At 39.0% G+C, this 26,984-nt stretch overlaps 1 protein-coding gene across 10 annotated transcripts in view; it reads right to left on the bottom strand.

Annotated features, from left to right (window-relative positions):
- LMO7 (LIM domain 7) overlaps window positions 1-26,984 on the bottom strand; it is a 132,751-nt gene that overhangs the window by 41,659 nt on the left and 64,108 nt on the right. For 9 of the 10 annotated variants that reach the window (XM_036383849.2, XM_036383764.2, XM_036383923.2 and 6 more), the window contains 4 exons: window positions 3,437-3,467; window positions 2,894-3,007; window positions 2,254-2,452; window positions 869-1,121 (listed from right to left, as the gene is read on the bottom strand). In XM_036383849.2, the coding sequence (XP_036239742.1) occupies window positions 869-1,121; window positions 2,254-2,452; window positions 2,894-3,007; window positions 3,437-3,467 (597 nt within the window). Of the gene's footprint in view, window positions 1-131; window positions 432-868; window positions 1,122-2,253; window positions 2,453-2,893; window positions 3,008-3,436; window positions 3,468-26,984 lie in introns of all 10 variants that reach the window. The other variant, XM_036384427.2, reaches the window with a different exon arrangement.

The raw sequence follows: 26,984 nt of genomic DNA on the forward strand, positions 1-26,984 counted from the left end.
TTGACAGAAAAAGCATATCAAATGATCAGCTGTGTTAAAATGCCGATTAGAAGACTAACTTTATGGAGTTATTTAAGGGCTGCAATTTAGGTAATGCAATAGTTACTGGATCTTGGATTAGTATCTCTGACCTCAGTGGTTCAAGCATTGCAGCTAGTGGACCAGCTGGACAACTTTCTTGCGAGCAAGATTTAGGAGAGTCATTGTGCAACATGAAATGATGTCCAGGTGCAGCAGAGCTTACAGGGCTCTTTTTGACTAGAAATCTACGATTTGCTAAGTCATCCAAAACAACGTCAGGCAGCCTTCTTTCATCTTCTGAATCAGAGCCACTGTCATACTCATAGATGATCTGGAGGGAAGCTGGATTTGTGAGCCCACACTCTGCTCTGCTATTTTGGCAGGAAGCTACAGGATTCGTTTCACGTCCACTGAGGTTGACCGAGACAGGAATAGAATGGAGACAGTGAAGGCACGAAGGCAATGGTGAAACTCAAGAACTGCCCACTAATCTCATCTGTATGCATCAAGAAGCCGGACAGCTGAAATTCATCACTATATTTTGGAAGCTTTAACAAGCAGTCAAAACTATAGGTCTATCTCTCAAGAACTTGCATTTAAGACCATTTAAATACATCTGGAGTCTGGCCAGCTTCAAAATATTCAAACATCAAGAAACAATGTAGAAAACCAAAACCAAAAACCAAACCACACAACCATACCAAAATGTTCCCCTTGATAAAACATAGAAAATCAAATACTTGACTTTTTATTGCAGCAAGAGCAGCTTTTCTTTAACTAATAAAGAAGTAACTTATTTTAAAAATTCTACATCAAAGCCCACTTTACTAAGACCACACACCAGTACCTTGAAAATGCTCCATCTGACTCAGTGAAAACAGGACTTGCCCAGCTCCTCCTGTTGTCCTCATTCTTCTCTGTCCTCTTCTTCCTTAAAGGTGCTGGCACGTATGCTGTCTGCTTGTTTTTGTTGGGTAAGAAACGATTGAAGTCAGTGGTAGGTTTTGGTTCAATCATCGAAATCCTGCGGTAAGACCTGTCATCTTTATGGGAGTCATGCATTTTGGAAGGCAGTTCCGAGTCTGTGTCACTGTCACAACCTTAGAAGAAGGTGGAAATAAAAAGGAAAGATACAAACATCATTCTCTAGACATGTGCTTGTAGCTAAAACTTGGATCAAAGTCTTCTAAAATCAATTTATGTCTGTATTTTAGATGTTTCAGCTGCAAATTTGCTGAGCTACTGACAGGACAGTAGGAGAAGTATTTTTAGAAGTCTGTGGCAAAGCTGTGATAAGATCCATTAAACTCAATTTGGTTTGCATGATCCTCCTGCATTTGTTCCATTCTTTCATTATCACTGCTCCCTACAGGAAACAAAGTGCTGGCCTCCAGACTAAAGACAAAAAACAGCACAGAAATTTTTTAATTAAATAGTATCTGCAAGATAAATTTACTAACAAAGACAAATAAACAGCAAATAATATAGCATTGTGCTCATTTCACCAGATTAAAATCCAGTAGAAGCCCAGGGTACATCACGTATGTAATGTAGCTAAATGTTGCCTTGCACAGATCACCAATGCTCCATGGAGCCTCTGCTCAATGATTTTGTTACTCACATGAAACAAAACCCCACACCTCACAATTTGTGTGACTTTAGACTACAAGTTGGCATTGAACTTTAAAACCAGCAGAGAAACACAGGCTAGAGTGCTGCTTTAGGGATCCAGTGTCACTATCTTCTTGTTACCTTTATTTTCATGAAAAACTACTAAAAGTAGCAAATACTATTCGGTATTTAACCTAGGTGGGAAAAACCTTATTGAATATTCACAAATGAAGTGAAGACATAGCAGTTTGACACAGTCACCCTAAGAACAAGGCAAGCGACTTGTGCAACTAGTGAATTTTAGGTAATCCCATCCAGATCTAATTTCTAGCAATTTCCCTTACAGAACTCTGGGAAAATACCCTGGACATACACACACACCCTAACGTGTCAGTGAGAGCAAGAGTTTCAGCAACCCTTCCTAGGAAGAGCTGTGCGAGCAATGCTTTTTTCCTACCAACTGTTAGAGGTGAATATTTGCTTAAGCAAAATGCAACTGCAGCAGTTACAAAACTAGAACTGACTTTAAGTACTGGACATCCGAGTACCAGGTCCATACATTGTCTTTTCCCACACTCATAAGATACATGTCAACAAAAGATTTTGGAGAGGAAAACATACCTTCGCTGCCACCTTTCAAGGTTATATCTGATGAAAAGCTCGTGCAGGATCTTGAACCAAGAGAGTCCAAGCTATCAAAGGAATCGTCTCTTTTATGAGTAACTGAAGATGGGAAAGGCTCTCCCCGGTCAACGTACCAAATATCGCCGTACCCACTATCTCTGCCACTTCTGCTTGGCTGGCTGGACTCTTCAAGTGCCTACAAGAGTCACTTTTAAAAGGTCTTTTCCAATAATTTAGGGTGAAAATGCTATTCATGAGCATTTTGAATTCACAAACAAACTTCAGCAAAGACTAATACAAAACCCTAAAACACATACAAAACAGCACATATAACAGCTTGAAGAGGAGACTTGGCAAAAGGTCTTAAATTTCTTTTATCTCAGCCAAAGGATTGAGATAGGGCTCTTCCCAATCTACCACATCAATTAGAGCAGACGTATTCTGAAATTCATATGGGTTGCAGAAGAACTAAGCTAAAAATCATTCCTTTCCTATGGAACTTGATAGCAAGCAAAACAAATTACTGTGTTCTCCAAACAAAGAAAATTAAATCCTCAAGAGACTGTTTAGAATTGCTGCTGTATAACAAATATAAACTTCAGCCTATTTGTTTAGTTTCCTTTTTTGGATTCCTTACCTTACTCAATGCTTGCCCTAATAACTTCTCAAATGCTTTAAGATTGAGGTATGGACCATTATAATCAGGGTCACTTTGAGCTTTCCTCCCAAGCCAGTATAATGTAATCAAAACCTAAAAACAAACAGAAAAAAAAATCCCTTAATACAAACTTAATTACTTTCCTCTCATGCCATGTGCCACTGTAAAAGACTCTCAGCATGCTGTAAGAGATGTTCCTACAATGCACTGCAAAATCTTGCATACAGTATTAGCTATGATTGCCACCAAAACCAATTGAAGAGTGTCATGATGCATCTCATATCTCAAGCAAGCAGATATAAGTACTGTTTTTGATTATGACAATGATTTGGGAAAGTAAGCTGCACATAGAAATCATTGTAAAGTGGCACTAATTTGCATCAGATAAATCCACAATTTGAAAAGAAAGCATTTAAAAATAATTAATCACAATTTAAACAGAAGCATTTAAAAATAATTAATCACAATTTAAACAGAAGCATTTAAAAATAATTAATCACAATTAATGTGAAACTCTCTTACATTTTTCACTCTTCTGTTGGTCTCCTCTGGTCTGAAGCAGGGCAGGGAATGAGAAAAAGAGAAGAAAACAAAATGTTTTAAAATTGCTGGCTTAAAATTCAATTATTATTCAAGGCGTAAAAAGTTTCAAGACCAATTATCAGTCAATATAAAATATGCAACTATGACTGCTCCAAAAGAAATAAGAAGCATTCCACTTTAAATACACTCATAACTATGTACTATTTCAATTGTTACATGTAAAATGAGAAACTAGCCAATCTATTACAGTTTCTGTTTTGAGAGGTACACAGAAAGGTTCTAGGCATTTTTAATTAGCTCTCCTTTAGTTACCAACAAAACAGAAGTAGAAAACAAGCTGTTGACTTTGGGAAATATAGCCTCTATTAGCCAGGGAGATCACAGAATCATAGAACACTTTGGGTTGGAAGGGCCCTTAAAGATCACCCACTTCCATTCCCTCTGACATGGGCAGGGATACCTTCCACTAGACCACACTGCTGAAAGGCCCATCCAGCCTGGCTCTGGAACCCTTAGAGGGATGGGACATCCACCACTTGGTCCGGACAATCCATGCCAGTGCCTCCCCATTCTCAGAGTAGAGAATTTCTTCCCATTAGCCAATATAAACTGACCCTCTCAGTTCAGTCATTCCCCCTTGGTCCTATCACTACATATCCCTGTAAAAAGTCCCTCTCAAGGTTTCCTGTAGGCTCACTTTAGCTGCTGGAAGGCTGCTACAAGGTCTCCCTTGAGCCTTCTCTTTTCCAGCCCGAATAACTTCAGATTGTCAATTCCATATGAAAGGAGATTCAATTGTAACTTTTCCCCCAGTTGTATTGTTTTCTAAAGTATTTGCCTTAGACAATAGAAAACACTTTAGCCAAGAGTAAACTTTTCAGACCAAAAAATGAGAAACTGAAACTGGGACATCTGGAGAGAGATGATGTAGGGCTGAAAAGATGGGTTTGGGTTATTTTATAGAAATACATGTTTTTCAAAAAATATTAGATACATATGCAATCACTAAGATCAGGGAACATTTATATATATATATTCCCAGTCTAGCACACCTTGGAAGTGTACCAAAGGACACTCCTGTTCTCCTCCCACTCATTATTAGAGCAAGAAGAAGAAACTTCTCGAATGGGAGCCTCCAAAAGCCTCCTAGTCCCCAGGTGCAAATGCTCAGGGCTAGACTGCAGACAGTGGTTGAACAACATTGCTGCATGCAGTTACAGCAGTTATGGAAGAGCAAATGGCTTAAATATACCCAAACAACTCTTCACCTACCCCAGATGTTGTTTTGGAGTTGGTTCAGCTACAAACTTCACACACAGCACAGCAAAGGGGTTCAAACAGAAAAGCAGAGTCTTCACATACATTAGCAGAAAAACCTATTCAGAACTCCCTAACATGCCAGACAAATAATGTGTCAAGGTACTTATCCCATTTCTGTCTGTCTAGAAACACACTAGCCAAAGGTTACAGGAAAAAAAGGAGAATAAACCATTAAGGAAATGGTTAGGAGTTAGTGTAATGAGGACAGGGCTTGGTCACTCTTCACGGAAATGGAATAGTCAATGAGACATGACAACCATCAGGGACACAGACCGTCCCTTCCCTCCTCCTTCCTATTTTGAGAGCACCCGCTCCCACTCAGTGCCTCTAATTGCCTTGCCCATCCCCAGATCATAAAGAAATCAGGCTATCAGGAACACAAAGTCCTGAGCTGGGTCTGACCTCCACAGTCCTTGCCTGAAGCTTCCTTAGTATCTCACGCCAGAGATGCTTCTGGCTTTGTAGCCAGTGTCCTCTTTGACACAGATAAGGAAGAACCCTCCTCCTTTAATGTGAAATATTTACACTTTTTTGTTTGTTCTTTAATCTCTTCCAAAATCCATTGCTATTCGTTATTCACTCAAGACTATTTTTGAAGAAAAAAAAAATTCGCTTTTTTTTTCCAGTAAGCTAAATTTTTTGAGTGCTACTAGAGACAGGTTGATTTCCCAAGCAGAGAATGGAAAACTTTTCTTACATCAACATTACACTTCTCGTACCCAGTGGAGAGCATTTTAAAGGTTAGCATTCTTTACCCTCAATGCCTTTTGTTAGCAGAATTTCTGCTTTTGTTTGCAATTACAAAAGCAGAGACCCTTGCTAAGGATGCCCCAAAGTTTGCTCCCAACTTGAGCAGCCCAGTGAGGAGTGGAAAACTCTGCCCTTAGCTGGCAGGAGCATGTATCCAAAAGGCTGCCAGCCTTCAAGTAGACCAAAGCTACAAGACTGAACACAATGATATCCACTTCTGCTTTCCTTGAGTTCTCTTAGATAATTTCAGTCAACCATTTTGCAACAGGAGCGATATTTAATTGTCTTTATATTTCAATAAAATTTTCTTACTGAAATAACTATAAATACACTAGGCCTGTGTATTTGGACTAAAACCAAAACAAAACTTAGGTCATTCAAGTAAACAAGACAGCCTGAGACCAAAAATGCAGGCAGGGAGATATTTCACGGACTCGAATGAGAGACTCTGCTTCATTCCTGTTTACTCTGCTAACAACAGAAGCAAGCAAACAAGGTGTTTACTTTTCATTCATGAAGTTTCTTCATTTGCATTACTATTTTCCTTCTCTGAACTGCATCTATTGGTTTCGAAACCTTTTCAAAAACTTGTCACAGTAGACACAGCCTGAGCAGAAGAGGAGAGGAAAAAATCCAAGAAAAACCCTGCTGATCTAGAACACTGTTCTTCACTTTTATATGCATGTATTAATTATTTGATGGTGCTTAAGCAAGGAAAAGGATGATTCTGAATGATGAATGGTACTGTCCTATAATCTGTGTTAAATGATAGGTATATAATTTTTTTTTGTCAAAAAAATCCTGATTAAAGAAGCAAGGCTGTTACTTTACTGGAAAGTCTTAAAATGAATTTCTAACCTACAAATTTCACAGCTACATCTTCTCTGAGACATGCAACTTGCAGAAGATGTAGTTTGGATCTGCTTTCTAACATTCTGTGTGAAATAAGAGCCTTTAAACCTTTTATATGTACAATCTGTCTGAGCTCATCTGTGTTTAATTGCACATGCAATTGCCTATTTCCCTTCCAGGATACTCAATTTAAAATATATATTGTGTAAATACTTATTGGTTAGAAGTGTGATACAAACTAAAGAGCTTTTAGGATGAATTAATTTTCCCTGTGAGTATCAAAACAGAAAAAACAAGGCTTTTAACTCAATTGCAGTAAATGAAAACACAAAATGGAATAATTCTAGTACACGGAAATTCTTCATGAGGTGTTATAAAAATAACATAACTACTGTGCAATCTATGCAAATATTTCATCTAGGGTCTTGTGTATAACTCTGAACAATTATGGTTCATAGGAGGGGACAAGATGGAGTCACCAGCCTCAAGCATAGCAAATTCTTTGTTGCTGTAAGAGTAGGCATGACCCTACAACTCTTCTGACAAACTGTTACCTAACAGCAAGCTCCTGCTCTCACCTCTAACTCTCCTTTGCAAATCTGGCTCTAAATACACAGGGCTTCAACACCCAGTTTCTCACACTATATTTGAATAAACTATTTAGAAGATGGAGTACAAGAACTTCAGCAATGTAGTTTTTAAGCTTTTTAAACGCTCTGGGACACACATAGCCTTATTTAAAACATAAGCCTATAGCACTGAAGTGTACACACAACTGATTGCAGAGACATTTCTCATACAACAGCTAACTTAGGAACTGATGGGGTAGCTCACTTGCTAAAGTATCTTTGTCAATGCAAATAAATGCCAATACTACATTTGGTTACTGTGAAAGAAGTCTGCTTTTTCCTGTTTTCATCCAAAGATGTCATAGAGCCCAGTGGATGCTAATCATATTCTTTATGAATATTGGTGTAATCCAATTTCTGCTTTGAATAGGTGAATACCTTTGTACTGAAAGCTTTATGTGGGCTGCAGCTTTGCCCAGGAGGGCACAGCCAAGGCTGCATCTTAAAACTAATCTGCTGAAAGAATTCAGTTCCTCCTCACATGACAATGCAACACTATTTACTAAATCACTTTGTGTATTTTTAAACATTAACTTCTCTGTCTTCCCACAGGTTTTTTTATCTCCTTTTGTTAACAATACAACTTTGCTAAAGATGTCTGAACTAAGCAAAGAAAGCTGCTAAGTATAGCAGTTAAGATCTTACTGGAAAAATTTATTGTAAATGCTTTGTCTGCTCTTGTCACAGTCTCAGCACTTCATTCTGAAGCTCAAAAAAAAACCCAACACCAATCTACCTATCTTAACCTCAATACCAAATTCCAGCCAACAATGAGGTCTCAAAATTGTAAAAGTAGAATCCTGATTCACAAAGCGTGAACCTTAAATGTTGGCAGTGGTATTAATAAAAGTTTACACACAACTTCAAGATTAGCCACCCTGGAAAAGATCTCTAAAGTCTAAAGGCCACGAGACAACAACACGTGGGGGATATTATAACAGTAATTGTGAAGCACAACCGCATAAATCTGACTTGAACACTGATGAAAAAAGATGTGGAATAACCACCTGTGGAGAAATAATGCCTTCTGTATAAATCATCTCATCTACGTCAATCCTTGAGCAAACAAAAGAAAGACAAATGGGACAGGAATAGCACTCACTTGTTGGTGTGTGTGATATGCTTAGAGACAAAACACCTCTGTTACATTTGAACACAACACATATTGACAAACAACACTTCGAGCCAGCCCCGACTGACAGATGTTTCTTCAACAAAGACCACTCTACAAGAATAAAGCAAAGTGACATGGCAGATCAGCACAAGGCTGAGCCACAGCTCAAGGAATTTATTCTCAGCTCTACTGTTTACTCAAGGTTAAACAGCAGAATTAGTCACCAAGGCCCTAGTCTGACAATACAAAGGCTTTGGCAGCAGCTCTAGCTTAAGGATTTCCTGGTCCCCCTCTCTCTTCCAGCCACTCCTGTTTGCTGCCCCCGTGGTTATGCCAACACAACCCTGAATCACACTGGTGTTCCATGCTGCCAGAGGGCTACACCTGTTTCTCCTAAAAAACCTGGTTTTTTTGTAATATACATTTTCAACCCCCAAATTAGCTTGCTGATCTGTTTTATATCATGCTCATACAAGCAATTGCACCGGCACCATGGCAGAGAAGCAGGCTGGGGGCTTGGTGGAGGAGGACTCTGCTCCAGACACCAGTACCGTGAGAACCCCCATGTGATGATCCTGAGACAGAGGTGCTCTGTGCTTTCCATTTTTAAGGAGTGAGGAAAGCTGTTGCGAGTCTTTTAATGCATTTTGGGGCATTTAAAAGAATTTTTTTTTAATTGTAGACAATCATACACCTTAGAGGAGCTAGCAGGCCACAGTATTTTTAAGAAATTGTGAACTAGAGTTTAACCAATTATAAAATACATCCACTGACATCTACAGACACCACTCCAGTGCCTCCATACAAAAGAGCAGTGCATTTTAAGTAGATTTTTTTTTTTACTTATTTCAAAAATTTTTAAACAATAAACTCAATAGTTTGGATTTTACTTTTCTGACACATGATATGTTTTTTTTTTCCCCAAGTCCTTATATGTATTAAATTCCAGCAACTAGCAACTCATGATGTCAAATCTACTTTAACACTTCACTTTTCCAGGAAGAACAATGTGGAGCTCAGGACCACATCCAAGATACCAGAAGTCTGAGGAAAATTCTGGAAGATAATTTTAAAGCATCTCATTCAGAGAAGGGTCTGTTTCTCATATAGAAACATATTTAAATATAGTTATCGATTGAAGATTTAAAATAAAAAAAAAAAACAAACAAAACCAACAAACAAAGAAGCAAGTTTGAACGGAGATTCGTCCTCCCCGAAATGAAGGTTAGCTGCCAAGAATACATGTGGTCCTGTCCAAAGTGATAAGACAAATCTGAACCCATTTACGGGGAGAAAGAAGGAACAGAGACACTCCCACAGATAGAAAGGAATGTGGCAGTGACAAATGCACCCTGCCCAGTGCCAAACCCATCCCTTGGTGACGAATACTTCAGAAACAGCTGCCAACCTGGTTTTCTGTCCTTTCCTCTGAACTACAGATCTCACAAACACAAGGCTTGAATACATTGCTGTTTAAAAAGAAGCACTGGTGTTCTCCCTTTGAGCTTCCATCCATCAAGGCAGCAGTCACACCTCCAAGATGCCCTCTGAAGGGCTTGGAAGAGCCATACCCTGGCCTGGGAGCTGGAGCAGATCAGCTGGCTGCAGAAAAGCCCATTCCCCACTCCTTGCTGAGCTCCAGGCACTCCAGCCCTACACCGAGCAGCTGCACTTACGGTTCTGAGGAAGATGTCAGGGGATTTGAAGGACTCCCACACCCCCGCCGGGTGTTGCTGCGCAGGAGATGAACGCTGCCTGTCCAACTAGCAGCGGGCTCGTGCTAAATTTCAACCTCTTTGGCCACCTACTCAGCTGCTATTAATATTGCTGTTATCGGATTTCACTGAATTCCCACGTGCTGCTGAGAATAGAAAGGCTCCAGTGGAAGATGTGGTTGCTGCATGGGTACAGAAACATGAGGACATTCCTCCAGCACTTGGATTCTTAGCAAATTGATATTCAACCCCAAGAGCCACAGTTCACTGCTGAGAATGCTGGAAATAAACCAGCCAGGCTATGGCTGCTGAGTTAGAGAACAGCGTTTGGAAACACACCTTTCTATTTGACTATAAAAAGCACATGCATTTTCCATAGCAACACATCCACCAGACCCAATGCCACTCACATCATAGCAGCACAGAGTCAGGTATAAAATGTCAGCAGAAAGCATTTCTCCGTGCCCCTACGGAACCCCTGGCTGACAGCAAGGAGCTCCATGGGCCCTGATGAATGAGCAGACTGACTCCACCCTGTGCCCCCACCTACTAAAGCTGAGGGGTGGAGGAGAAATGCTCAAGAAGGAAAAGGCAGAGAGGGAACAGAGCCAGCCAACACCCTCCGTGGGAACACATCACCATCCATGGCTTCAGAGCCTGTCTTCTCACACTGCCTCTGGAGCATGGCGCTTCCTTGCTGATCTCACCCATTATGCCTCCACACCATTCTGAAATCCCTTATCAAAACAACAACAGGCGCTTCTAGAAAAGTGCATCAACCCCGGCAAGTCACCAGACGATAACATTATCCATTTCCTCATGCTCTTTTCCGACCCCTCCCTGGGTGGTCCATCACTGCCAGCTTCCTCATACTCCAGTCTAATCTAGAGGTTCTCCCAGAAAGAAAACTAGCATCCTGTAGGGAAGAAGGCATGCCTGTCAAATAAAAATAAAAATAAATCCCGCAGAAGAACAAGCAGAAGAGCCTCAAATGATAACCTGAGCACTCCTTGGCTCTTGTCTGAGTGGTGAGCAGGGCAAGTGGTTTGGAGCACTCACTGCAAGTTGTTGCCGTGGCAAAAAGGAGCTGATAGGATCACGCACCTTCCTGCTCAAATATTAAGGTCTATTAAAGAGAATTAAAGTCGGACTGGATGATATCTGAGACAGTTTCCAAAATAAATTGTCCTAAAATTGATAATAATTGATGTAGATTTGTTGATTGGTCCCTCTTTGTGACTTTTTCTTACTCTATTCCTAACCTGCTCTTAAAACTCATCAGCTTCACTAACTAATTACGATTAAACTGTGTGCCTCTTGTACTGTTTTATTTGCTTGGTTTTTCCAGGGAAAAACTAGAATGCTTTGCCAATCTTTATTGGATACTTCCAATTCCAGATCTAGACTGGCACTCACCAAAAAAACCGCCAAAAACCCAGCAGGTATTTTATTTCTGAAATCTAGTGGTCACATGCCATATACTTTGGACAAGAAACATAAGAACATCCACTGACTTTTATGAGAAAAGACGGACTCTGCACAAAGTATTAGAAGTTGTGCAGTTGACTCTCAGCTCACACAGAGTGTTAGGAAATCAAACCTCAAATCAAATCTCAAATCACTTTGTTCACACTCAAGAAGACTTTTTAATTTCACAGGTGAAATTAATTCCTTCTCAAGGAAAAAAAAAAACCACTTTAATGCACACAGTATTTTAGATCAATTGATAGATAGCTATAATGTCAGTACTTACATATACTAAAGGTTTATATTTCTTCCCCAAGTTTTGGTATTTAGAATTTGGAGCATATGATTTTGCTGAATCTCTCCTTTTATCTCCCTGTTGCCTTTTTTTCTTTTTTAAAAGCCTGTACATATTTCAGTTGACCTTTGCACAAGGATTACATTAAATGTTCCCCCCTCTTTCTACCTTTCTCCTTCCTTGTACCTCAAGAATCAACATACTTGAGCTCATCCTGTTGATCATCAGGATCATTATCTACATTAACTTCTCTTGCATTTAGTTTTAAAGACCCTTGACCTTCATTCCCCCACACAAATCTAGACCATATTGTATAAATTTTGTACATTAATTTCAAGAGAAGTCAAGATGGGGAGTATATAATTTGGCTAACAATCTTTCCAAAACAAATAGTTGGTATATCTGGGGAGTCACTGGAAAGTAAGTATCAAAATAGATAATTAAAAGCAATCCTGTAAGTTTTTAGAAATATATTCAAAACCACAAAAACATGTAGCTGCTAGCTTGCTCAAAAATAGTTCAAGAGCATTATAAAAAAAATTATGTAAAAAGTCTGTTATTTGCTTCAGCTAAGCTGCAGCAACCATGCCAACTCACAGCATTATTTTTCATGACATGACCAAAATTCATTTTCTCTACTGCCTGATGCCTCTTTGCCATTATTAAGTATTTCCAAAGCCACTGTCCTTTTTATTCCCAACTCTCACACCTAACTGGAATATTTCAACATCCCCAGTTTCCACACACACACCAGAAGTAAATTTTTAGAATAGCCCTCAACACTGACTGCATTAATTCCCACCAAGCCTTGATGAGACTTGTCTGTACCAACTCCAGGTATGAATAAACAAATCACTGCAAGGTAAGTTAGGGTAAAAAATTTTCCATCTACCAAGTACTCCTAGCAACTGCCTATGTGCACTCTCTTACACTCAACCCCCAGGATTAACACAATTGTTCAATTTGGATAAAGCATTTAGAGGTGGTCTCTTGGGAAGAGCTAGGATTTGGCAGGTTATACAACATTGCTTGCTCAGAGAGAGATATTTTTATAGCCTCTGTACATAGGGAAGAGGAAAAATCCACCCCAGCAATCTCCTCCCTTCATGCCCAGGGAAAGAGCCAGTAAATGTAATCCTTTGTTATCCTTGTGTCAAGCAAACAAGCAATGGTGCAGAAGTGCCTTGTGTATAAGCAAAACAGTTTACCACAGCTTATAACACTCAAAAGCAAGGTTTACTCAATTCCTCAGGGTATTAAAACAAAACAAAAAAAAACCCCAGAACTCAAGTCTAGGCTGCATAATTTATATCAGATATTTGGCAATGAACATATCCTCTGATAAAAAAAAAAGATGACTGACAGTAACTTGTACTGGATATTGCTGTGTTCACACTTGTGCTTACAGCCAGTTTCACCAGTCTAAATAGGCATCTGCTTGGCTGCTGTTGTCATGACACATACTCAGAAAACAATTCAGCACACAGGTGACTCAGAGTTACCAGCAGAAGCTACAAGATGTCCTATTCTAGGCCCATAAAAGTAATCCAGGATTCAGTCCACTCCAGTCATCATCTCCTCAGGAAAGCCAAGATCCATAAATGCCACGTATATGTATGAGGGATAGTTATATCTTCTGGAGAAGAGACAGACCCCCTGCATTTGAGGGATACATGGAATTTACAGCACCTGGGAGTCATTTCAAAGATTTCCAATGGCTCATTTCTTCCTCTAGAGCAATTCCAGTGTAGTGCTGGCCAAACTGTTGCACAGGAGAACAGAGAATAGCGGCAGCGTATATGTCAGACCTCTTTTCATTCTAAAGTTTTGTTACATTATTAAAAAACAAATGCTTTTTTGTTCTGCAGTTCAAAGGGGGACTACTAAAAGCAAAGCTTTTGGGAAAGAGTGATTAAAAAATTTAGATTTATTGATAGAGATGCAGAGCAAAAATGAAGAAATGGAGGTACAAGGTAAGAGCAGTTTAGTCCATGATAAAGATTTTGGAAACAAGATGAAGTGACGCTGCATTTGTCCTTAAGTAAAAGTAAATCACTACTGCATGACTGAATCATTTCATTTAGTCTGTACACTTGGACTAAAAGCTTTAAAAAATTACTGGGTTTTCTCAGTAATATTCTGGCAAAATACTTCACGAGCAAATAAGAAGCACTGAAAAAAAAAAGAAAATGCTTCCTTTTTGGAATTTTGCCGTATTTTCTCTATGTTTCTTTGTGTTACCCTAGCAACACAGAGCACAACATCATCACTCATCACACAGAGCACAAGAGTATGAAATACAGGCTGAACCTGACTGCTCTCTATTAAAGTCCATTCTCTATTAACTTAAGGTGATCAAATATGTCCAAAAGGAATGAGATATGCAGATACAACGGAACTTGATTATTTCCCATGTTTTCTTGATCTTCCTGCATTTGTAATAACATACTTAGAGCCAGGAAAGAGCTCCTCAATTAATGCAAAGTCAAATATTTATGCAAGCTTAACAGAAAAAAAACCACTGAAAAAGGATGTATTGCCTTGAACCAGCTCTCTCAGAAGACATGGTGTGAAGTAGCAGCAAAATTTAAACCAAAAACAAGATACAAAAATCAAGAAGTCACCAAGTGTAGTACACTTAAGGAAAAACATGCCCCTTTTCTTTTAGAAAACAGACAAGCTCTAAGACATATATATACACTATTTTCCACATTTCCTGCAATTCTCACCTCCTATCCTCAGCTCTTGAAACAGCCACAATTAACGGAGCTCCTTAAGGATTCAGCTATTCTTATTCAGGTTTCTTATGGCTTCAGATTTATTTCTATAATATTTGAAATATATAAATTCAATTTGTTGCTATCAGTAATACTGGATAAATATTAACTCTTTTAATTAGCTTTTTTTGGGTGAAAAACAATTTTTCCACCCCAAAAGAAAACAGTGCTTCAAGGCTGTCTGGAGCAGCCAAGTCAGAGGGTAATTTTAAACATTTGCTCAAAACATTAACGTTTTGGGGCCAGGTTTTCTGGCCAAGTTTTTAATGTTGGAAAAATGAATGCTTCTTTACTGTAAAGTGAGAGAATGGGTAAAAGTCCAAATACTTGCTTTGCCAGAATGTTAGAAAACTTCTGTGGGAGGCAAAAAAAAAAAAAAAAAAAAAAAAGAGGGGTGGGGGGAAGGAGAGAAGCTAGTCTGACCATATACCTCTGAAGTTGGAGTTCACATTAATTCTGACCATCCCAACCAACTGAAACCAAACGTGATATTAGTCACTTAAGAGTTTCTGTAGTAAAGTTAGAGGAGTCTGAGAATAGGAACTTGAAGAAAATTAATGATATGGGAAAGCAATCCTAGCCAGGGAACTATAGATGATCTCACACCGCTCTTTCACCAGTACTCATGAAGTATGTAATTTGTATCACAAAACTGATGACTGAGGAAAAAAAAAGGCTTAATACACCAATTAAGACATCATCAAAATGCTCCAACAAGCTATTACAACTAAGTCTGCTGGTAGGGAAGGAGTGGAACAAAACGATCAGATTCTGCTCCAAGTGAGGCCACGGCAATATTCCCAACATCTTTAACAAGTGCATGAGTAAATGCTAAATTGGGAATCTTCCTTCTCACGAGAAAGAAGATACTACATGCATCAGGTCTTGGAAATTGCAGTTAGCCATCTGCAGAATTTCACCAGCTGGCTAGCCAGACAAAGTGGGGCTTCAGCCAGATGCACTGGAGAAGTGGGTTCCTTAAAACACACATGGTGGTTGTAAGCTATCCTTCCCAGAAGTCAATCAAACCACAGAGCCAAAATAACACAAAAGCAACCCTCAGGCTCTTGACAGGGTTATTCATAAATACTTTGTCCCACAGTCCTCATAATTTCTACAAGAAAAAGAGGCACTCTTTATCACCAAGAGAAGATTAACAAAACCCTTGAGACTCTCATCTAGGAATCCACAGCTTTGAAAACTAAGGGTGTCTCAAAAACCTCTGTGAAGCACAATCATTACTGCATTTAATAATTGGAAAGATTATCAAACTAATGGTTAAACTGAAAAGTATGTCAATAGTGCCAGTTTACTACAAACTGCAGATTCCCATGGGACAGTACACATGCTGCATTAGCAACTGCTACATCCAGACCTGTTACCTTGGAATTGTCTATGAAAGTATCCCTTTTGATCTCAAGTGTTTGGCCCTATTTTATTCAGAAATCCCACCAGCAACAGTGCTGTCACTATATTCACAGTTTTACAATTCAGTGAAAAGCCAAGACTTTACCATCATCCTGCAATTAGGACTGATAGTCTAGACAGGATAAAAAATTAAAAGGCAGCTCAATAAAATTAATGGGATGTTTCTCCTCTTGATTATACTTAATTCTACCTGAAACAAATTACATTTGCAGAAGAATCACACAAAAAGTCATCTCAGCGGTCTCATCACCAACATGCACCTTACAACTGTGAGACTCAGAATAATTACCAAGATCTTCCCTTCTTTTCACCTGCAGGCTAACCAAACTATAAGAAGAAATTAACTCAGTGTGGAGGAGGAATACCCAGTAGTATCTTCCAATGAAGAGAGAATACATCAATCTCTGCTGATGGCTTAGGAATAGGTTGGTATATCGCAGCAAAACCCAGCTATTCCTTGACAGGAAGGTAACCCCTAGAAAGTACAGGAGAAAAGAGCAGGGTGAACATACCTTCACGCTTTGACCCAGAGATAGTAAACATGGATGATAAGCTTGAGCATTATCATCAAGTTTGGCTGCCAGACAGCAAACTGTTGACCACATTACCCACACAACACTGAAAGTGCTTTACAATAGGCCACCACTTTCTTAACTGAATGAAGTCAGACAGGTGGAAAATACCATGAAAAATAGCTGGAATGCTCTTGATGTACTATCTTCTCTCCATTTTGGTGTAGATGCAGTTAGTGGTCCACTTAACCTGCTATGATAATATATTTTAAAAATAAACTTAATAGAAGTCCCTTTTGTAGACTTTTTTTTTTTAGCAACTGAAGGTATAAAGATATACAACAGTCTTCATCATCAAGGAAATGCATTTATGGCAGAGTAGGACAGTATACCAGTTTCCTAAGATACTAAAAACCAGCTTATTCTGCCATGTAAGTTATGCAAGCATCATCTTTAGTAACGGAAATCAGTACTATCAAAAGCAGTTCACAAAATAACAAATCAGCCATCTGTTGGATGCTGATTTATTGAGAGACACTGATTCAGAACCACTCCAACAGTCAGATATTTACTGGTCAGAAAGAAGATAGATATGAAGCCTTCTGCCACACTGCATTTTAAGCTCTTCCCTTACAAAACAGCACAATGAATACATGTAAAAATATGCGCCCCAAGTTTTTTTTCAGGTAGGAAAGAATCTTTGGAAGCTTCTGCTAGGGAAAGAAATCCAGAACTGTTGCATTAACTCCAGACAGAATGTCAAACATGTAATTACTTGAAATATTATTAAAAGTAACATAGTTATTACTTAAAGCCCTGAGGAAAAACCCTGACACAGGATAGGTACAGGGGTGAGTATACTTGAACTTTTTTTTTGCATAATAAAGCTCCCAACAAAAACTGTGCAATCCTTCAAAAAGGAAAGTCACAAGGAAAAGAATAATAAATTAAAAACACAGAGATATCATTCTTTGCAAGGAGAATAAAATGAACTCTCATCTCAAATGCACTCAAACTTCCTCTCCTTTTAATTAAAATTGATGAATGCTGATAGCACAGAAATCAACAGATTGGACGTGAAGTAAACAAGCCATTTAAAATACATAAATGCACATTTAAATTAAGTCTGTGCTGATTTTCAATTTGTAAAATCTCATATGCACTCATTTTGAGTGTCATACCAATTCCCCTCAAAAATAAGTTCACTAACACATTCATGATTACAGAGCAGCTTAAAAAAATAAAAATTGCTTTTAAATTCCACTTCCTTCACAAAGATTTTTATTTTTGCTAATTTTAGCTTGCATAAAGGATCCTGTGTTTAATGGGTACAACCAAGGCTTGCTAAAGTTCTTTCACAAGTGTAAGACTGGCCTGTGAGCACCACCAGCAGTAATAGAGCTTTCATTGAAACAAAAAGCAATTCCCTTTGAAAAATTAAGCATATAATTATCCAATGAACACAATATCACAGTATTTACTCTCTCGGGTAGTTATTAATTTTATTGCAGGCACCAAGATTAGAATGGATTGAAACTTGCTGTATTTAACGAGACAACTTTTTCTGCCCTTTCTCTTCTAAGAGTGTTAAGTTGACCATCTATACCCAGTTGGTCTTACACTCTTCTCTTTGTTCTTGTATCTTGCTGTGTTGACCATCATTTAAAAAAAAAGTCACATGCTTTACAATTCAGGCCGTAAACCAATCTCTGCTGCATCCTCTACCACTAGGGAAAGTACAAGACAATGTTTTCTAAAAACTGCCCACTAATTATTTTTTTGTACATAAGGATTGGGGCATTACACACTTTAATAAGCAAATGCATGGAAACCTGTACAGCTACCTTTTGTAATACCATTAAAGACTAACCTTTCATAACTGTCATCTGCTCTCTACTTCAAAGCGTGCACTCTTTGAAGCTGACCTGGTGTTGCTATTTGTTTTGTGAGTTGCCTGGCAGAGACATCTGAGCAATAGAGAATGAAAACAGCGGGAAAGCATCTTTACTGGGTATCCCAAATTAGCTGAAGAGTTACAGAAGACTATTCCAAATAACAGCAGCGGTGGCACACAGACTACCTACAAACTAGAAGGAACTAAAAACCAAGCAGATGCTACCTCCTCTTCATTAACAGTAAAAGCAGATTATGAAGTTTTTTCACAGATAAAGTAAAAAAATAAATTAGGAAAAATCTCAATGCACTTGTTTTGAAACTGAAGGGAGTCTTCATAATTTAAAATTGCATTAACAAAGAAGTCATATTACCAAGAGTTGAAGTAACCTGAACTAATTAGTTGGAGTACCCTCTCATACACGAAGGTAGGAAAAAAACTCCAAAGTTTAGTAGTTTTCTTCCACTGTGCTTACTGCTGCTTACTTTAGCTCTTAAGGAGGACAGTCTCTCCTGTGACTGCAGATGCACAAATAACAGTAACATGTTCCATTAAATGTTGAATGCCAAAACCTACATGCAATTAAGCCTGACCAAACAGTTTCTAGGAGCTTGAACATATTTGCCTTCCTGACAAAAATTCTGCAAACAAAAGCTCCTTCTATAAGTAATGTACACGTGCCTTTGGTACACGTCCATCAAAAAGATTCCTGCCCTGGGAGATGAAAGCAGGTTTCTCCTCTCTCTCCCCGTGTGACTCCCAGGCAGTAATAAGTCATTTTTAAATGATGGGAACCACACAAACACATTCTTGGGCAACAGGTGACAAGAAGAAAATTTGAGTGTTCACTGCTTCTCCATCTCTCCTGAACCCTAACAGAATCATAGCATTGTTTAGGTTACAAAAGACCTTTAAGATCATTGAGTCTGACCATTAACCCAGCACTTTTAAGTTCACCACTAAACCATGTTCCCAAGTGCCACATCTACAAGACTCATAAGTACCTCCAAGGATGGTGACTCTACCACTGCCTTGGACAGCCTGCTCCAATGCCTCACAAGTGTTTTAATTGAAGAAAAATTTACTAAACCCCAATTCTAACCCACACAACTGGGTGTATGTCACAATTTGAGGTAGTTTCTTTCTGGCCTGTCACTTGTTACTTTGGAGAAGAGGCTGACCACCACCTGGCAGTTGTGGAGAACAGTAAAGTCCCCCCTGAGCCTCCTTTTCTCCAGGCTAAACAACCCCAGCTCCCTCAGCTGCTGCTCATCAGACCTGTGCTCCAGACCCCTTACCAGCTTCATTGCCCTTCTCTGGGCACACTCCAGCACCTCAATGTCTGTCCTGTAGTGAGGGGCCCAAAACTGAACACAGGATTTGAGATGTGGCCTCACCAGTGCTGAGTGCAGGGCACAATCACTGCCTGGTCCTGCTGGCTACACTCCTGCTGATACAGGCCAGGATGCCATTGGCCTTCTTGGCCAACTGAGCACACTGCTGGCTCGTGTTCAACTGGCTGTCAACCAGCACCCCCAGGTTCTTTTCCGCTGGGCAGCTTTCCAGCCACTCTTCCCCAAGCATTTGAATGTTGAGACCCAAGAGCAGGACCTGGCACTTCACCTTGCTGAACCTCATCCAACTGGCCTCAGCCCATCCATCCAGCTTGTCCATATCCCTCTGTAGAGTATTCCTACCCTCCACAGATCAATGTTCCTGCCCAGATTGGTGTCATCTGCAAGCTGACTGAGGGCGCAACTTTCCCCATCCCCCTTGTCTGCCCTTTCACTCCAGTGCCCCATTGTGTAAACACACTTTCTGAGAAAACCAAGTTTCAGTCCTTCATTCCAGCTTTTCTCCTGATAAAACTCACACTGTTCATTAAAGGAAGGAATTTTAGCAAGCAAATTCAGCCCACACCTGACATGGCACAGGCACGGAGCACCTGCCTTAGTCCTCCTGTGCTGGCAGCCCTGTGCACACTGAGAGCAGCTGCTGGGCCACCCATTGTTCACATGGCACCCAAGCAAGCAAAACTCAAGCACTCAGACTCGTCCTACTCAGTGCCACCATTCCCTGGACTTGTAGATTTAAATCTTATCCTAGCAATGCAACAAACAACACTGAGCAAAAAATGGAAGTAATTTACAAATGCAGTCACATCATTTAGGTCACGATCATGATGCCAGACTGAGTGCAATACCTGGATAACTAGGGATTTCTGTATAGGTTATTTATCAAACCAGCTTGTTGAATACATTCACAAATTATTCAAGCAGTATTAGAGAAAACAGAATTGAACTAAGGACTTTGCTTGCAGCTCCACAAGGAACATGCTTCAGAAAGACAAAATGTTGTTTATAAAAAGAAAAATATCCTTTTGCAAGAGATTCTGTTCCTCTTGAGAGAATAAAAATATCACTATGAAATGGCAAATGCTACTAAACCACCAGCACTAAGTGACTTCTGTATGATTTCCCAACAGCAGCCAACATTCAATACCAGAGGCAAGCTCAGATTTCAAAGAATAAAATGTTCTGCACACAGAGAGAGGGTTTTGCAGGACAAGTGGAGTATCATTACCAATGCATCTTATTCTGTGCTTATTCAGCCTGTGTGGGTGTGCCTTCTACATAACCATATGATGTGTGATTTTACAGTTACACTTCCCATGCCAAAATCAGTAACAAAACCTCTTAAATTAACTGATCTTCTGCGAGCAAAAGTAGCTTTTAAGCAACTATGCTGAATATAGCATAGGCAAATACATGTACCAGCTTATATCAACAGACTTTCAGCCATTCTTATTCATTATTCTTCTGAAGCTTTTCATGAAGCTTCCAATGGCTTAATGAAGAACTGTCATATGTTAAATTGATAATAATTAATGATAACATTTTTTTACCTGTGATTGCACAACCTGGTCACATACAGAATACTGGTCTGGATTAAGAGACCTACCATGATTTTATTCATCTTTTTAGATAGCTTTACATACAATGTTCTACATTTGCTAAAGCTTAACAATGATTGCTTGATTGATTTATCAAATCAAATTAATTGCTTCCATATGATTTGTGTTTGATTTTTTTCCTTAGTTTTGCTTCTTGGAGTTTTCCATACAGCTACAGAAGTTAAAAGCAGCTTTCACTGTATGCAACCTTTCCAAAACCACACATAGCAACATCCACATGGGGCCAGATCAAAAAAGTGTATCAAGCTCAAGATCTCATCCTCCCATGTAATCCCAAGTGGCTGCCTAAGGAAGAGCAAAAATAGACAGGAAAGATGTTTCTCCCTTATGGACTCTCTAAGCTAGATGTGGTTTCCACATACTAAGTAACTCTTAAAAGATTTCCCTTACTTAAACTTGTCCACTATCCCTTGAATGCATGCAAGTAAACTTTGATTATCCACATCATCTGTGGGCAAGGAAGCCTACTTCCCCTTCAGTGATTATTCATATAACATTGCATGCAGTGACCAGTTGAATCACTTGTCCACACCATCTGCTAGGGTTTTGGTTTTGGGTTTTTTTTGTTTATTTGTTTGTTATAAGCTTGCAACTTTGTCCAGCTCTCCGCTTCATCTGTCACCTCTCATTCAGGACTCTCAGCATGCTTAACTAAGCCTGCAGGGGAAGCTATCCCTACTTTTAGTCAGAGAGATGCCATGAGGGTGAAGATATTCCAGTTCCTTAGATCTGCTTTTGGGGGAATTTGGGCTAGTGAGAAAGTGAGAAAAGGGAAAATGATCCAAGCCCAAAGCCTCATCATATGGTATTACAACACCAGCAAATGTCAGATTAACCACAGCAGCACAGTACAGTTGGTTTTCCTACTCCTAGTACTCATTTCTAGAATAAGGTTGGGTCCTTTTCTTTTTTTTTTTTTGTGTGGTTGGTTGTACTTTTGTTTGGGGTTTTTTTGACTGGCACTGAACACTGCCTTCACAAAACCTCTGACCCCTTTATCTCAGGCCTGAGCAGTATTAGGTATTCCAGAACTCATAATTTCATACACAAAACCAAAATTGTTCTAAATTTTCTTGTTCTCATTAAAGTAACCCAAATTTCCTTCTATTTTATGTATAAAAAGAGCACAGTTTCTGAAAAAAATAACCTGAAAATTACTACTATAAGCTGTTCACAAGAGTAGTTAACACTGGTATACTTGGACACATTAGGATTCAGTTGTGGAATTGTACAGTAATTCTCTAACTGCACAGATCGGTGTTGAAAATACATGACAGCTTCAAGTCAAACCACACATAAATAAACTGCCTTCTGTTAGCTCAGGCATTTTTAGCTAGTGCTTTACCAAGTACATCCCTCACCCCTGAAAATTATCATAGTTGAGGACATCTTACAACATCAGGTCACAGAGTTAAAAAGAATACATTACTGCATCATAAATCTGACAAGCGTATTTCAGTGGTTATTCACAGGGAACAAGTGGCTGTCTGTAATTTAATAGCCTTTGCAAGAGCAGAAGTATTTTGAACTTGGACTCCCTTTCCCCGCCCCAGTTAAATATTTTATCATATAACACACTGGAATCCACGTCAGTTGATGCATATCTGTACATACTGGGTTCAAAGGTGTGTGCGTGTTTACATTTGCAGGGCATTTTTTCTGGAAGGGAAAGGAAAGAGGAAATATCATCAGCATTAGTCAACCTTCTTACTCTAGTCCCAGAAACCAGCTGCAGCAGCTTCCAGAATTTTGCTTTCTGAGTCAGGTTCTGAGACCACACTCCCTCCCTGGGCAGACAGAATGGTAGGGAGGGGATACATATGCCAGAGGGCAGGGCTGTTGGGAGGACTGGCTCTGCAGGAACCTCATAGGATATCCAATAAGCACAAACTCCAAGTCCTGCCCCATGGATGGACCTAATTCCTGTAACTGCAGAGTGGGGTGGAGAGCTGGGCCCGGTGGTCCTGCTGGGCTGAACCTCGGCCAGCAGCCAGTCGTGGCAACACTGGCCAACAGCACCCAGGGCTGAATGAGATGGTGCTTGGGTGTGCAAAATTGAATATGTCAGAAGGCTGACAGAGCCCATCATTCCCCCTGTCCTCAGCACTTACTATGCCACCTCTGTAATGCTGCTGTCTCCGATTTGGTGTCTCACAGTACAGGAAAGACATGGACAAACTGGAGCAAATGAGTGGAGATCACCAGGATGTGCATGGCTAGAGATCCTGAGCTTGATCATCCAGCTTGTTCAGTCTGGAGAACAGTTCCCCTGTTGGGTTTTCTTTTGTTTCTGTTGTTGGGGTTTTTTTTTCTTTTGTTTCTTAAGGACAACAGATCTCTATCATTTAAAAGAAACATGCCTTTGTGTGTTTAAGCTTGGCTGCTATCTAGGGCTCTTTATTTCCAACCCTCCGCCCCTTCTTATCATCTAACTATGTGGTGAGACATTATTTTGTTTAATTGGTTTCAGTGACGGCATGAAAACAACCCTGTAAGCCTCTGGAAATGCAGTTTGTAAGAATATTTGAAATTGTTATTTCATTGCCAATTACATTCTGTAACATTCACAGCAAAAAAAACCCAAAACATTAATGTCACTTCAAAGGATACAATAAATGCTCCAATTAAGCAGTAATAATAATTAGAACTGAAATGTCTGAAAGGAATAAAAATGGCCAGAAGTAGGGTTTTGCATGAAGTATGATCAAAAACTGTCAATACACTGTTCAGCTTTACTTTCTCTATTTACAGAGCATGGTGAACTGGCAAACTCCTGTATCCATGGAAAACTTCAATAAGTCAGCTTCCCCCACTATTTAAATAAAGCAGCTCTTCCTGTTGAGTTGTCTGCAGAAAAACTAACCGAACTTCATCAATTTAGCAGTATAATACAATTTAGAATAATACAATAGTGAACTTGCATGCATGTTTCTGTGTAATTCATGTTAGAAAAAGAATAAACTTATGTTAGTTAAGTCATTCAATTTCCAACATCAGACACAAAAACTTTTTTTGTATTGAGGAAAAAAGAGCCACCACCAAAAAGTGCAAGCTTTCTCTTTACCTCCTTTTGTAAGGTACTCACTGCTACTGACCAAAAATGCTGTTTTCCCTCTCATGCATTGTTTTATAAACTGCATTTAATCCTGGGAAGCTAGGGGATTAAAATGAATACAGGTATTTAAGATTTAGATGGATTCCCATGGGAATCCTAAAATGCTAGAGACACTTTTATTAATACAAACAAACATTGAAAAAACATAAAGGCCTTCAGTAATAATGGGTTTGTAGCCCCTCCCACCCCAAAGTTATCCCAGAGATACTTTTGAAATGTAATAGGATCAAATATGATTACTTGGAACAAACGAGTGCAATTCTGTAGAAAGCTACTGCAATCTTCTTCAGGGAATCATTCACTTCTGTAGAAGGACTACCTGAATTCCAATATAAGCCTGTGGATCTGTGTCACTAGAGATACTTGAATTGCTTTTGATACAACTAACACACGATACCTGTATTGTTACTCTGAATTGTTCAAACTCCTCCTATACACATGTAGGTACAGGTACAGAACTCCAGAGTTCTTCATTCTTAGAGCAGAATCATCTTCACAAAACCCCAAATGCTATCAAAAGTATAATCTGATAAAGGAAGTGTAAATTATTAACTTTTAAATTACTCAACAGCAAAAGTGATCTATCTCCAATATTATTCATAATGACCAGAAAATAAAGCAGACAGATTAAATGGCGCCACACCTAACACTTCATAGACTTTAAACCTATGAACTGAAGGTAAATTTCTAGCAGGTATGGTCCAAAGTCTGGAACATATTTTATTGCCTACAACGTTTTTACTGGAATGATTTACAGTTCGTGCAGATTAGTGACATGAGCACAAATATTTTTCACTTCAGCGCATCAGTTTCACAAGACTGAAAAAAACCAATTTTTTCTTTATCTCTATATAATTGTCCCAAATACTAAGTAAAGCATGTGAAATTACTGATCTTGCAATTAGCTATATCATTAAAAAAATAAATACAGCAATTTCAATATTTAGAATATAGCTATACCCAGGAAGCAAATACATTTCTTTGACAATGCCCATAGCAAAAAGAGTATTCACACATTTACAAAGTTGTAGAAACATTTCTAGAGTCAGTCTGAAGTGCTGCACATTTCCATTTCAAGGGAACTATCACCAGGAAACTTAGTTACCACAATAAAGGCCTATTACAACCATATGTGTAAAAAAGTTATTTCCCTGAATATAAATATGGGGGAAGCCACATCCATTGTCCTAATTAAATTTTGGTTAAATGGTTTGCATTTCAGTTTTCAAGACCCACAAAAAGCTGTCTCTTATTTGTTTCACCTCAGTTTGAATTCAAAGATAGTTTCTAAAATGCTGAAGCTTTTGGGATGATTGGCTCTTCAGTCACATAGGTACAAGCAAGAGAATTTAAGGAGACACAAGTTTTGGTCCAATCATTTTCATACTTCGTGCACTGAAGCATTTGGCTTTCATCCATCTCACCACTTTCTATTCTACGCAAAATAAAAAGGCAGGAAAGGGTGGTTCTATGTTGTGTGAGTGTTTTGAGTTGGTTGGGTTTTTTAAATTAATATTATGAGGCCAAATTAGAAAATAAGTTTTTCAACTCATTAAAATGCATGTTTCTTAGAAAAATCAGGACAGCAAGTTCAGGTTCAGCTCTATTATACTCTCTTATTGCAAGCACTCAATTCTTGAGCAAAAAAAAGTTCAAGGTAATATAGTAACTAAGCAAATAGATATGAAAGAAGACCACAAATTCAGTATTATCAACAGAAAACACTAGCTCTGAACTATCTGTCCACAAATCGATCTGCATTCTCTCTCCTTTCATTGCTATTTTTGAGGTTGGTTTGCGGTCTTGTTTGATTGGTTTTTCAAGTATCCATTTTCAGGGTATTTGACTCTGTCTCCTTTGAGCAAAATACGACAGCTCTTCCTGAAGGGCAAAATAAGATACAAGTCCCAAAAGAGTGTCTCATCATCACACCTCAGGCTTTCAGGTATACCTCAGCTTCACCTGATTTCTCAAACAGTTTAAAGATCTGAATGATTCTGGTAAAGCATACCTAAAAAATTTCTCCAAACACTGAAATGTGGTATTGCTTTACAATTAAAGCTCTCAAAAATTTTCCAAAGAGCCTTGACAACAGTTTCCCACTCAAAAGATCATATTTTCAGGAATTTCTACATAGACTGCTTTCTTCAATGGTCTGCCCAACAGAGCTAACGTACATCCCATAGAATAGAAATTTCACTTTGCCTTTGTTTACCCTGAAAAAAAAAGCACCCTGAGCAGGAAACAGAAGTGGAATCAGGAAATGCAGTATATTCCCCAGGACCAGACAGGAAGAACATTCAAGTCATAAGAAACATCAACTACTATTAAAGAAGAATATTTTTTAATTCAATATCTACTGTATCAGGAAATAGTGTACAGCTACTTCCTACCACAAAACCAGTAATTTGCAGTGGCAGTACTGAAATTTAAATTACAGGCTAAAGAAGATAGGTACTAGAGGGCACTGTGTTTAGCTTAACTCACTGCTAGATGGCTTCCCTTCTGACAGCCCCTAAAAGGAGGGGGGTTCTTAATAAGAGACAAGAGTTGTAGTGATTCTGTACATATGCTTAAAATACTTAAGGTTGGTATAATAGCTCACTCTTATATAATCAGAAGAGCACCCCATTAAATATATCCTGCTCCAAAAGGAATAACAGGTGCAGAATATGTCCTTACAGC

The sequence above is a fragment of the Molothrus ater genome, chromosome 2 (genome assembly GCF_012460135.2).
Source record: "Molothrus ater isolate BHLD 08-10-18 breed brown headed cowbird chromosome 2, BPBGC_Mater_1.1, whole genome shotgun sequence".
Classification (NCBI taxonomy): Eukaryota; Metazoa; Chordata; class Aves; order Passeriformes; family Icteridae; genus Molothrus; species Molothrus ater.